Source organism: Strix uralensis, chromosome Z (assembly GCF_047716275.1).
Source record: "Strix uralensis isolate ZFMK-TIS-50842 chromosome Z, bStrUra1, whole genome shotgun sequence".
Lineage (NCBI taxonomy): Eukaryota > Metazoa > Chordata > Aves > Strigiformes > Strigidae > Strix > Strix uralensis.
The window spans coordinates 84408020-84422946 of record NC_134012.1 but is presented as its reverse complement, the minus strand read 5'-3'; the positions used below and the strand labels follow the sequence as shown (position 1 = coordinate 84422946).

Genomic DNA, 14927 nt, shown 5'->3' with positions numbered 1-14927 from the left:
TACTTAGCCCTGTTAGGGAACACTTTGTTGGAAAAAAAAAAAAACAAAGAAACTGTCAAACAGCTTGGGCTTTTGATATTTCTCATTGATTCACAAAACTGGATCCCAGCTATAGACTTTATGTGAGAGGTGTCCTGGTTTGAGTGAATGGCCGAGGGTTTTCGTAGCAGGGGAGGGGGCTACAGCAGTGGTCCCCTGTGAGAAGCTCCCCCAATTCCATGTTGGACCCACCTTTTCACCAAGGCAGGGCCAATTAGCTGCACCTCTGCAATAATGTATTTAAGAAGGAGAACCTGGGAGGAGTTGGGGGAGTTGTGAGGAGGATTTGCAAGAACATCTCTATGAACACTGAGGTCAGCGCAAGAAAGGAGGAGAAGAGGGGGAGCTGCGCCAGAGCAGAGACTCCCCTGTATCCCGTGGTGAGACCACAGGGCTGCCCCCCACACTCCCCACCAACTCATGGGGGTCTGCGGTGGAGCAGATGCTGATTTGCAGCCTGTGGGGGGGCCCCACGCTGACCCAGGTGACTGCACCCGAAGAAGGCCGGGACCCCATGGGAAGAAGGCCTGACTGTTGTAGTTCAGAGCTGGGAGAACTGCAACACGCGAGGGTGACCCACACGTCTGTGGGAGTGACTCATGTCAGAGTTTGTGGAGAACTGTCTCCTGTGAGAGGGGGAACAGTGGAGGAATGCCAGAAGTTCTCCCCTCCCTGAGGTGGAAGAAGCAGCAGGATTGATCGCACCCCTCATTCCCTGCCCCCTGCACCGCTGGGGGAGAGGAGGAGATATCATGAGTAAAGCTGAGCCTGGGAAGAAGAGAAGGATGGGGAAAGATGTTTCCAGGATATGCTAATGCTTCTCACGGTCCTAGTCTGTCTATTACGTGTTGTTGTTAATGTCTGTATTAAATTTTATGTTCTTTTTTTAGTTCCCCTAACAAAACTGTTTCTTGCCTGTGCCTTAAAGGATGAGGTCATCCCTCCCTGTCTTTATCTCAACTTCCTGGGTCTTTTGCTTTCCTCCTTCTCAGCACAGGGGAAGAAGGGCTGAGTGAGAGGCTGCATGGTATTCAGTTGCCCTCTGAGCTCAAAGAATGACAGGAGGACACAAATTCACTGATTTATACATAAGACACATTTTTCAAGCACAACTTTCCAAAAGAATGCAAAAGTTGCTTTTCTATTTCCTTCCTGTAGAAATTGACAGGAAATAGAGTTTTTCTTCTACTTCCATCTTCTTAATGGTAGGAAGGCAGAAGACATCAATACAGAGGGTTTGTTGCAGAATTCACAGGCTTTGTGCCAGTATAAGAAGGTGGACTTCCCCCAGAGTTATTTAACAAATCTTCTATCCTCACTCTTTATGAGCTAGACAACTCATATTTGATTGATGCATCTGTAATAGGCAATTACAGCTACATCTACTTTTAAGTAATTTACTTTAAGCTAATTTACTTCAAAATTGCCTCTACTGTTATGTTTATTTGCAGTACGTCACTAATTCACACAACTTCACAGCGCCTAGAAAATATATTTTAAACTATCTCCTTGGAGGGAAGGAATTAAAACTCAATGATAAGAAAGAAAAAAGATATTATGTCACCTCCCATTTACATAAGAACATTAATTTTAAAAGTAAGTTAAACTGTATAACACCATCGTTGATAGGAAAACCCCATGTCTTGCAGACACAATCTTGTTAAAGTAAAATAAAATCAATCTTCCAATCAGTAAAGATGTTTTCATCCAGAACTACCAAGTACCCACCTAACTCATTATCTCTTCCTTCTCACCACAGTTCCCCAGTCAGAGATCAAAAGAAGAGATAAAAAAACCTTGACTTTTCACTCAGCTGTAGGGGAAAGAAAAAGTAGTTTGATTTTCTACAGGGGACAAAAGTAATCTGTATACCTACCACAGAAACAGCGGGCTACGGAAGTAAGAATTGCCTTCTCTTGTCCGGATAACACAAGTGTTCTTAACAACATTATTATTTAGGCAACAATAATGACTCAACGTCATATACACATAATATGTATTTCTGTACTGTTGGCAACAAGCAGAACAACAAGCAGAGGACACCTAGTGGTGATCTGTGATAATTAGGGTTGGTAGTGTAGAAGCAACAGATGAAATAGTTAATGTAGGGCCTAATTTGGCAAAATTACACACTTTCTTACACACTTACTTAATTTTTAAGCACTTTAGTAAGGCTTAGCATTTAAGCAAGCTTGTATTTATGAGATTTTCTGGATCAGCATTACTGTGATTATTAGAAATAAACCAGTAAAAAGTAGAATATGACACATCTATGCAATACGCCCAGAAATATGTTTCATTAAACACCTGAGCTTTAGCAAGGGCTAGAATGGATATCAACAGTTATGTAGATTTATGAACATTGAAAAGATCTAACAAATTGAAAACCAGATTTCAGTACAAGTCAAACCAAAATATGACATGGATGAAATTTACAATTATCATATATTTTACTACATGATCTTTTGCAAAACATGATCTTTATTGCGCATCTTGCAATAAGCATTCAGTCACTTCAAAACTGGCTCTAATTCTACATAAGTGGACATCTCAGAATGAGAAAGACTTAGGGTACAGTTTTAGAAGTAACACTTCTATTTACTCATAGATCAACTATGTCTTGTCCTGCGGTTAGAATAGCTGTAAGCAAAGCTACTGAAGTCTGCTTTTTAAGCAGCTTTTGAAAAATATTGTTATTTGAAAGAATCCATAAATTTATATCATAGACAAATATAAAGCAAAGTGGCATATCATTTGACATGTAACAAAGTATTTATTCCTAATTGTTCACATCTTTTATTTTGAATTGTTCAGTTTAATATAAGCATATTTAACTAAGAATAACTTCTTAGTTGTGTGCAAACCGATGTAAAACGTTCAGGGCTCAGCAGCTTAAGCAGTCTCATACTAAGTTAAAGTAAGTAAGAATTATGTCCAGTACGGCCTGTTCAGTCCTTTTAGGAACCCATGCTAAAAAAAAAAAAAAAAAGTCCAAAACAAACCTGCTGTGAGAAATTACTGCAAAAGTATAATTTCTGCAATCCCCAACTTAAAATAACAAATTTTTCCTTGCATGATATAGTATATAATTTTGTTTAAGTAAGTGTATGATCTACTTGTCAACATCTGAGTTGTAAAGGACTGGAATATGAGATACTGTAGCTAAAAAGCAGTTTTAGGACAGTGTGAATTTGCAAATTCAGTAAATTAATTCCTCCCAACATATCTCCTGTCCCATTGTTAAAGTGTTTCTTCCCATTTCCATTGCATCATTCATTTCAATAAGCTATTAACATCAGACTGATATGAATATATCAATCATATTTCATATGTATTGCACCACAGGCTATAGCTAGGTTCCCTCATAACAGCTAAGGAGAAAACTTCTGAAACGCATACATTATTTACCTCAGTATTACTCTATGTGGCTGTCAGCAGCTTGATCTTGATTTAATTGATTTAAATTATGTGGAAATAAAGAAAAGGAACCTACTCATCTTAAAATTCAGGATACTGACCAACTGAAGTCCAGGTATCTGATACAAAAAAAGGAAAAGCTCAAACAATTTCAACCTGCCTTTTCTGTTGGAGGATGTTTAAGTACCTCAACGGCATAACAGCCTTCTTGTACAACCTGGTTTGTTCATCACTCAGTTTTCCATGAAGTATCCTCTTGGCAGGTTATGAAGAATGAGTTTTCTGTCTGTCCTCTCAGTATCTTTGACGTAATGCTCATTATTCTGGATCCAAATACACAGTATTTCAGATTTATCTGCACTACATTTAAAACCAACATGTCAGCCCGTGTGCAAAAACTATTAAATCCTTTCAACCACATACAAACAGGCTCCAGTCCCGTGTCATAAAAATTAGCTAACAGTTGCTCCCTGTTGTGCGTGTGCAAACACACACAATACAGACAAGATTAATATCAGCAACAAGAGCCTCACTGACTGACCCTATGGAATTATCCAGCTATTGTTTCCTAATTCAGCAAAGTTCATCCCTACGCATTTTTTTTTTGCTGTTTTAAAACATTACAATGCTATAACACACAATTTCTCCAAAGTGATAATGGACCACCATGCAGAACAGTTTCACAAGCTACATCCAAAGTAATAATCAACTACTGTGATAACAATAGCCAAATATGAAAATCCATGACCACTTTCATTTCTGATATCTGTAAAATGCTAAACAAACAAACAAAAAAAAAAAAGAGAACATTTTTTTCTTGCACACATTTCATTTTGGGATTTATCAGAACCTGATTCAAGTCTACATATTTAACACTTCTTGCATGCTCTCACAGTCATCAGAAATCTTTTTTAAAAGCAGCAAACAAGCTTCTTGCTACTGTCTGATTGCAGGCTCAAAAAAATCCAAAGAAACGCCCTTCAGACTCTTTCACCTTCCTTAGAAGATCCAGGGAGCACTATAATATGTTATCAAACACAAAAAGATGGACTCCACTTATTTTTCAGTACTTGTCAAATAAAGTATCCTACAAGAAATACTTCACAAGTTTTACTAGTGGAATCAAAGGTGAAGTTGCAATCAAGCAGCCATTAGCTAAAGATTAAATGGACCAAACACCAGCTATTGCTGGTTTGGACCACATCCTCTGGACACTTCTAGTCCCACTTAGTGGTCAATTCAAGTATTTTTGATTTAGAATACATGATTTATCTTTGACAACAGATGGAAGAGGGAAAAAAAAAAAAAAGGTATTAATTTCTCTGCTTAGTAGGGCTTTATAGTGGCAAGCTATTAACTCAAGCTGCCAGAAAATAATGTCATTGAACGCATTTCAGAAGGTTGTCTCTCTGTAAAGCAGAGAGGAGACAAAAGCAGTGCTTTATGGTAGAACTGCAAAATATGCTTCATCATTTGCCTTAGTTAAATTGAGTACAAAATTGCAGTTCTCTATATCTGTGTCAAAACCATAGTTACACTGTATTAGAGGGAGGCAAAAAGAAGTAGAATTTACAAAATACAGTAATAAAAAATAATGACCTATTTCAGGAGCTTTCTGAGAAACAACTATAAATTTATTAGACATTTGATATTTAGTATCATCCAGCATCATGCCATTTTTAAGTATAATTAACTTTATTTGTGAGATGGCTTCGCATTTAAGTTTCTGTTAAACTATAAAGTGAATACTGGAGATAACCAGCAGGAAAAGCATCAGAAATGGTACCAAATCATCCTTCAATATTCACTGAATTAAATAAATCTTTATCAAAGTAGGTAAATAAATTTAGGGAAATCTGTTTTAATAGTGCTTCCATGAAAATGCTTTACAAAATAATTCTCATTACACTTGCTACAAGAAAGGTTTAGAAAACAGTAGGTTTTGTTCCCATGTTTTTAGCACTTCCTCTTAAAATATATTATGAGTTTTAGAACTACGGAAATGGGAACAGGCGAGAATTGAAATGACTGAATCATGATGGTATGTGACAAAGCATTAAACACTTCCTAGACATGAACATGCCAAATTAAGGAATGTCGTAATTTCCTGGAAATTTCACCATGCCAATTTGGCAGGTAGCATAACGTCAGATCTGGAAATAGTGGAGTTGACCATTTAGAAGGCTCAAAATTTGAACTACCCATTTGTTATAAAGAAGGTCAGTATTTGATATATTCAGCCTACATATAGGCTTCAAACAACGAGCATTCTAACAAATCTACTCAATTATAAATGGTTTCAATTTCTCCTGAAATAGAAAAATATGAACATGTATCTTAAGTTCTCCGTGATTATAAGAGTATTAACTTCATAACTTTAAGTGCTAGTCACCAAACTCAAATGTTGATTTAGGTGGTTGCTAACATTTCTAATATTCTCAAGAGGAGTCCACCCATGCTTATTGTGCTGATGGTCCCAAACATATTTTTGGTCTCTGTTGTTAGCAGAGAGAAGATGGTTACTCTATGCTTTTTTTTTTCCAAAAAGGCTCTTCTACTAGCACCTGTATGTAATTACACTAACCAGTGACTAAAACTCTTTATTTCATTCTGGTTCCTGTGTAGCTCTTTGGAGAGATTTGACACGGTTTTTGTAGGAATAAGATCTTAGAAAATTATGTTATAACTGTATAAATCTTACCTCTTCCCACTGGTGTATGTATCTAATCAGTCTTGAAAGGCGTAATAAACGTAACAGGCTGAGGATTTTTGTAAATCTCACAATACGCAGCGCTCTTGCTGTCTTGTAAACCTCTGAATCCATTCCTTTTTCTACAATGAGAAAGATATAATCCACTGGTATTGATGAGATGAAGTCAACCACAAACCAGCTTTTTAAGTAATTCATTTTAATGATTTTAGGGTCCAGTATTATTTCAGAGCTGTCTTCATTTACAGTCCCAGTTCTAAAATTCATGATCAAGTCCAACAGAAAAACAGTGTCTGATGCCACATTGAAAATAATCCATGGTGTTGTTGTTTGTTCTGTGAAGAATGTGATTCCAACTGGTATAATGACAAGGTTTCCAACCATCATTATGAGCATGATTAAGTCCCAGTAAAACCTAAAAAAAAAGGGAGAAACAGAATGGTTGACGTAATGTTGTCAAACACGCTTAGAAAAATGGTCTCTATCATGCTGCCAACTTCACCTCAAGATGCTTAAGCATTTTGTTAACACTAAGAAAACTCTGATTGTTTTAACTTATTCAATATATTCACAGCCAGCAGAGAAGACAAAGTAATTAATACATTTCATTATGTGCCTTCCTTTTCAAGAACACACATCTAGGATAAAGACAGTACTATGGCTTATCACTCCATGGCATATCTGAAAGGCACTTAGTAGACTTATCCAGACTCCTGTCAAAACCTATTAGTGGGTTTCTATAACTAAAACTGATGTCTGGTGCCAATCAGAAGTGCTTTATCAATGCAATATTTTTTTAAGGCTTCCATCCAAATGGAAACCCAAATATCTACAGACAACATATTAAATATAAGTACCTCTTTGCAAATGTACTCATACCATTACAGTGATGGAATAAAATTACAGGAAGAGGAAAAAAGCACTGAAGCAAAAAATAGAAACAAAAATCAGATAACATCAAAATCCTCATCCACTTTTGCAACCTGAACCTTCATGCATTTTTACAACCTCATAGTCTATCTTCCTTCACAGCTAAGAAGTCTGGACAATAACAGCTGCAACTTGCATAGTATAAATTGGGTACTGCACTTCACCATTTTGCTCCAGAAGTATCTAAAGGGTCCCCTCTAACACCATTAGAATGCTGCTAACAGTGCTTGATACAGATGGTAGAGAGACAGACTCATAACTTTAGAATCTATTAAAGAAATGCTGAGTAAACCCACTTGTTACATAGAATATACATCTATCCTGATGGAAGATTTTCAGGGTATAGTAGTATATACCCAACAGATTTTAAGAGAATTATGGTAACTCCTAAATGTTAAATTGTCAAAGAAAGTTATTATTGTTCAATAAAAGAACTGGAACTGAATTTGAGAAAGCCTGAACCCAACACATGACCTCTTGTTCTGCCTGAGAACATGATCTGTTCAACTAAACCTGATTTAGAGAGGCACAGAAACGAATCAACAACAGCTCCCCATGGACTCATTAGACTTTCCAGAAGACTAGAGGCAGCAATGGGTCCACAACTATCTCCCTGCTCCAGCCCTCCATCACAGGGGGGGCCCTGCACAGTGGACATGTGATGGACGTGCCACCAGCACACCACTCCAGCACTGACTTCCAGGCCACCTCCGTCGTACTAGCAGCAGCCTCCTGGCATGCAACAAACACCCTCATCTTGGTAAAGGTTCATGGCAATCAACAATAATAATAGTGTAACTGGCCACAAAACATTTGTGAACCACAAGTTTAGTTTTTGCTGGACTTGCACAGAGCATACAGATTACATTAGACTTCAGAAATTCCTTCTTGTATTTGCCAAATGATCCAGGTTAATAAATTTCCTTTGTTTCATGTTTATCCATGAAAATACTTCTGAGTTTACAAATTTCTGATATGGGAATATAAATAATTAAAACACACTGAAGGAAGAGTAGCATAGGATTGAGAGCAATGAGAGAATTCCCAGGTTTAAAATTCTTTATTCCAAGATAAATCTACAGAGATTAGGCTTGACTATCATTTGAGAGAGTAGGTGGTAAAGTACCTTTAACTGGTACTCAGAAATTGCATGAAATAGACTTTACAAGTAATTCCCTGTGTACCATAACGTGATTTATGTATTACGCATTTTCAAGCTTACAATAAATGTGCATACTAAGTGCCATAAATATTCAGTTTTATCCAGGCTGTATGTATTTTCACTTAGCATATGATGGTATTCATCATATCTGTACCATATCTGGCAAGAACTTCATGATTTCTCATATCTTTCTAAGTTCATGTAATAGGCTTCTTGCTGTGCTAGATTCCTTTTCAGTGATCTAGAATTACTGTAGATACTAAATTCATATATCACTGCTATGATCTACAGGTACAATTACCACAAACACTTTTACAATGCTATCAAACAAAATATTTCAAAAAACTGTTCTGGGAGAATAAACGTCTCCAAGGAATCCTGAAAATGCGTGGAAAACAACTAGGAAGTAATCACAAGAAGTATACTTGTATCTGTGGCTCATTCCTAAGCAAAGCATTTGCTTGATTTCAGATTGACCTTTACATTTCACCAGCACAGGGAGCAGTTATGTAACAAAGGCTAACCAGCCACCCAGCCAACAAAATATAATACAGAACCAGGTGTTTTTATCCTACAGCAATCTGCGGTTTAATGGATCGTTATGTACCGTGATTATGCAAAACACACTGGAGTTCCTGATGCTGAATGTCAGCAAAAGTGGTAGTGTTAGGGCTTCAGTAATAAAATAAGATTGAATGTTAAGGACTATGAGACTGTACCAGTTTAGTATTTTGATTTGAATATAGTATAAACTGATGAGTTAGTACGAAAAAATCACATTATATTATGATTTATTTTACACTTAGAAATGAATCAGACATTTTCTTTTAGGAAGATGTTTCCAAATGCTGTTCTGTTGGCCATGTTATACGATATTTTTCTTTCAGGTGAGAAAAACTAGATGCAACTTCCTGTATTGCCCTTCTGAGACCTGTGCAGAGAAAGTAATACAATGCGTTCCTTGCGTACCAGTTCAGAACATCCTACTCTTCGTGTAAGCAAAAGCAAGCTGAAAAGCTTCATGAGACAGTGCAAGAAGCTGCTATTCAGACACAGAGGTAGCCCTTTGTGTCAAACTATTTTCAGCATTTTTATTTTTTATACTTCCCCCCCTCAGTGAGGATGGTTATAAATTTAAAACTTACAATCTCACAGTTCCAGATTTATAGAAAGTATTATAAAACATTGACAAAAAAGCACGGAAGAGATATGCCTATGACACAAAATTTTCATGAACGAGAAAAAAAAAATAAGAGCCTGGGGGTAATGAAATCTTTCAGAGCTCATAATGAACCAAGAACTGACCTTAGTCCCATAGCAAACAGCTATAGAGCTTACTGCCCTTCTGAAACTAACTCAGTAGAGCTATTAATTGCCATTAACTGAAGGTACAGAGGTCAGCACTGCACCACATTGAAGTACTCCTGAAACTTTTTAAATGCTTCTAAATAACTCAAAGGTTTAATATCTCTAGGTGAAAAAAATACTTCAAGTATTAAAAACATTAAAAAACATTTTAAGGAATATTTTTGCTAAATTTTAAAAAATTATTTTACACAGAAATTAAAAAAAAAAAAAAAACAAACAATGCTAATTATTACTTTGGTATTCTCAAATAAAACTAGCTGGATTCATAGACCTCTTTCAGTAATCTTTTCATTCATAATTTATCTACTACACTTTCAAAACATAAAGTAATAACACAGTGTTTTTCACAGCTCTGAAACATGGTGAAGCTTTGGTGGTTTCTTTACCACCACAGGCTATCCTGGACAGGATGAACAGGCTGTTCAAATGAGTGCTACCCAAGCAACAATAAAGAACTACTTAGTATTAATTAATCAATGTTTGCACTAAGCTTAATAATGAAAGGCACTATGAATTCTAACAGCCCTTTTATTATCCACTTTATATATCCAACCCACAGGAAACTGAGTCTTAAAGAAGGAGATTTCAGCTCTGAGTTATTCAATTTGCTGGTTAATTTGCTGGATATACAACTGTGTAAAAAGTCATTCAGATTTGCATTCTTTATTATTGCTGCCCATTGACACAGCAGTCTCAATGTCCTTGACTCACTGTAGTTGGATATATGATTATCCTTATAGTATACACAGATTGACCCAGCAAAATTTGTCAGTGGTCTCACAAACCACACAGCAGAGTGAACAGCATGTCTAAGGCACTGAGTGCTGTGACTTGAAGTTACAGAGCAGTCAGGACTTTGCTTAAGTTTTCTGAGTTTCCAGAAAGATCATAAAAGTCTGATTATTTAATAAAAAAGAGCACAACATATCAGTAAAACTTGATGAAATTCAGTCACAAATACTCATCAGTCATAAAGTGGAAGGTCTTTGAAAAAGATACTCATTCAAATTGCTTGTAAAATATCTTTTAAACCAAACTTGATGCATATGAAGCATGATTTCACTCTACACAGCGAATCAAGAACTGTAAAAAATTTTCATAAGCTTTCCATCGAAAACTTGACTCCTCTTTAGATAAATATTTTGATTGAATAGCAGATGCTCAGTGAAATGAACACTGACTTTTTTTTTAATCTCACCTTTAAACACAGTTTTATTTCTTTTGCTTTCATGGATCATCAGTTCATGTAACAGAGAAATCAATGTCCTATATAGAACAAAACAATCTTTGTAGAAATAACAGTAATTTAAAATTTTATTACAATGTACTGTAACAAGCACTAAACCTGCCAATGTCCATGTCAGAATTTGAGTCTCATAGGATATGCTGTCTTTCTCTTGCTGTGCAACTGTATTACTCTTTTAGCAAGAGAGAGCAAAGTTAGACACACCTGAAAACATCTGCAACTTGCATATAATTACTGGGATGTGTTGGAAAGGACAGGAGAATGAAGAAGGGAACATTTTCTTCAGGGGACCCAAGTTCTCTTCATGATTGCACAGGTGTTTGTACTTGAAAACTCTGAAAAATCATCATTTTTTCTTTTCACAACCTGAAAGTAAGGATATCCCCTTCTGCTCTGCTATCCATTTTCATTCTGCCATCTCTTTCTCTTACACATACACACACCTAGAGGAAAACATGCTGCTTCTAGGAAAAATTCCTTCTATTTTAACAAGAAATGTGTATTCAACATCCTCTATGGAAAAAATTCTGTTTAAATGTTGCAAATCTATTGTGGAGTGTTCTTGATTTTGGCTCAGCAACAATTTTTTTTATTTCAAAATTTCCAAAATTTAGAATTTACTGTGACCTACCTGTGTGATCACATTAATACAAATGCATTAAAATGACTATTGAAGTGTCACTTCTTCACATTGGCCAGTTTTGTGCCAGCAAACAGGTTATTTCTGCAGTAGCGGTGTTCATCTGTATGGATAAAACTTCCCTCATATTTAATTGCGCTTAATTTTGCAAAGCTTTAGGAAGACAAAAGGTTGGGTTTAGTTTTTGTTTTTAAAAGATAAACTATTCTCCTGAAATTGTCTATTTATATTCTTTATTCTCCCCTATTTCTACTCTGACACCTTTTAGCTTGTGTTAAGTAAACACAAATGAGGAATCTTGCAAGGCTGAAACAGAGTCCCTTTCATGGCTCACCCCTTTCAACTGTAAAGCACACACTGCAGCAGAGTACTAACAGCACCTCCTACACTTGAAGTGCTGAAGTTGAAGGGCAGAAATATTAAGTAGAAGCCTGTGACATTTTCTTAGGTGAAAATTGCATCAATATTTGCTATTTTTTTTAAACCAAAAACCTATCAAGCTTAATCAACTTTCATTGACCTAGCTAGGTAACCTGCTGGAGCAGCAGAAAGCCTTTCTTTTCCTGCCTGAGACTGGTCCATCTGGGATGAGGCAGAGGCTGATGCTCTGGAAAATGTTTCCCTGCCTGAATTATAAGCAGTTGGACCTGGGAATCTTCCAGCTTAATGGTTTTATTCTGATTCACACTAAAAGCAATTTTTTTAAAAAAAATTAAGTTTCCAGACCACCAGAAATCTTCATTTGATTTCAGACTAATGCTGAAGTCCTTTACTTCAAGGTTAGCCATATGTACTTAGAGATGCAATTTATGTGCCTTGCTGTTCTTTTTAAAATATTGATGCAACTTCCTACCTGGTAGCAGAAAAGGAATTCAAAGAGATAGTAATAAAATTCAGCAATACTGAATCTTCTTTTTTATATAGCCATAGAATGTAACTAAAAATTACAAACTTGCACAATTTCAAACATTTTGTAAGTTTTATCTAATAACTAAACAGACTTTGCAGTGGAGATTTGCAATTTGTTGCTCAGTTGTGATTCTATGCACAAGGCAGATGATTAGATAAATGCAGCTCTTGGGGGACCTGATCAGGGCCCAGCAAAGCAATTTACTACTTTAAAAAGGCTTTGTTTACAGTATTTGGTTATGTTTAAAGCTTGAGTTCTTCAAAGGCTTGATTACTAGAAAAGAAAATGACAGTACTATCCATGGAAAGTGACTATAAAATTAACATTACACTTATATACATGTGTACATTTTCGGTAAATTCAACTAATACTTAAGCAGTGGACATTTCATCAAAAGATTTTTAATTCTTGGTGCACATGCAATAGCTTCTGTATAAAGTTCTTATAGTATCTTACATGCATTAACAAACTAAGTCTCAGGCTTCTGAGAAAGAAAGGTACAGCTGTAATGTTGCCTCATTGCATACAGGAGGGGAAGAAGGAGGGTACAAAGTGAAATTTATATAATGTGGTGATATTATTTAATAATAAGTCTCTTTGGTTTTAGACAATAATCCCCTACCACAAGTGCCTGAATACATCTGATCTATGTAGTTGCTTTTCCTCCAGAGAAACTTATTAAAGTACAGTAGAAAGAATTAAAGCCTGACTTCCACTTAAACTTGGGCAAGAACAGTGCACCACTATCAGTGGAGCTCTGATATTGCTTTTGCACTCCCCCATCTTCACACAGTTCCTCCTTTTTTCAGCCCCATTTCTTAGTAAAAAAGCAGGTTAGTGCTCCTATCCAGGTAGTTACCAGCTAGAAAGAAGTGCTGATGAAGAATCAGGAGTTCACAAATGAGTTTTCTCCTAGAAGAAATTGAATCTATGTTGACCTGTATGCTGATCAAAAAGATGTATTTCGGATCATCAAGATTGCTTCTGCATGAACATATGTCAAAGCACAATCAGTGTTATCTTCCTCAAATTTACCCTCCCTGTTCAAACTGTTAGACCACAGACTCTCAGTATCAGGCAACATCTTCTGTAGGGACTCCAACTGATTGGTTTCAGCTTCATAGTACCAACCCTTAAACCAACTGCAAATTGTCACATACCGATTCTTTAAGTGTGAGCAAATTTCTGTAGTGCATCACTGTAAAACACACATTCACATTCTCAAATTAGAAATGACCACTTTACAGGCATGAGAAAAAGTTTGAAAGAGGCAGATCTAAAAATATTTCAGCTGCAAAATATAATCTCGTATCTCATGTTGGAACACTTGCATTAATTAAGAACTTTGTAGTGACAGTAATTTTAAGAGTGCCATTTAGAAACATGACATTTAGGATGCCTCCATACTTAGTAAAAATTAAGAGGCTTAAATTGGGAGAAGCCTTCTGTAATTCTTCCCAACAACGCATCATGTGAAAAAGAAGGTAACAACCCACAATCCCTCACAAAACCAAGAAAGCCAGACAATATCACCTAATATTCTTCTTCAGTATGTTTTTTCTTTAACTAATTCAATGTCTAAATTATTAGTGTAATCTTTAAAGTTTCTGCTGATCAGAAAAAGTCCATTTTCTCTAATTATCTTCAGAGAATGAGATGATGGGGAAGACATTGCTCAGAGTCTACTGATAAGACTTCAGTCATGGGATTTGGTAAGGAGGCTGGCCTGTGACCACCATGTGAGTTGGAACAATTAGTTTTTTGAGGTAAATACCTCTGACAAAAAACAAAAACAAACAAACAAAAAAAAAAAAAACCCCAAGATTAGGATCATCAACTTGGTTCACTTAAGACACTGAGATTTCTGGTATTTGACTACTAATAATAATTTTATTCTGATAATCAGAGGTATAACTGGCTTTGTGCATATAACTACAAAGATACAGTACGTTTGGACAATGAGCTTCAAACATGAATTTTCATTTACTAGAATTTGGTGTATCATTTCTTGAAAAAGTTCACTGACTGCTAGACTGGACACTACGTTTAATCTGAAAAAAAAAGGGATGGTCTTCAAATTTATGAAGGGAAAAATCAGAGATGTGAAAAAGTGTAAAAACTATACACAGGTATGAAACAAGTTGGTGGATTATACATGCAGACTTTGTACTCCAACATCATTCAGTGATAACGAATATACATGACTGAATATTCATATACCTCTTATGTATCTCCACAGATGTACAAGATTCTAATGTAAGAACAAGTAATCAAGATAGCATAAATATGTCGAGTTTAATTATTAATCCCTTTTACAACTGTTTACGGCTGATCTTTGGCTCCAAAGTCTATGTTTCTTTGAATACAAAAATTAGTACTGAGATTTTAACCCTTTAAAATAAGTGGAATTACCATTTTAAGAATCAGTAAGTTGTTTTATTGTAATTCATTAATACCACATGCTGCGGTAAATCATTTGCTTCAAAAGGTAATTAAATCTAATTA

At 35.9% G+C, this 14927-nt stretch overlaps 1 protein-coding gene across 1 annotated transcript in view; it reads right to left on the bottom strand.

The window, feature by feature from the left end:
• Positions 1 to 14927, bottom strand: part of HCN1 (hyperpolarization activated cyclic nucleotide gated potassium channel 1) — a 207737-nt gene that overhangs the window by 176669 nt on the left and 16141 nt on the right. The window contains exon 2 of the mRNA XM_074856351.1: positions 6158 to 6581. Coding sequence (XP_074712452.1) covers positions 6158 to 6581 — 424 coding nt within the window. The remainder of the gene's footprint in view (positions 1 to 6157; positions 6582 to 14927) is intronic.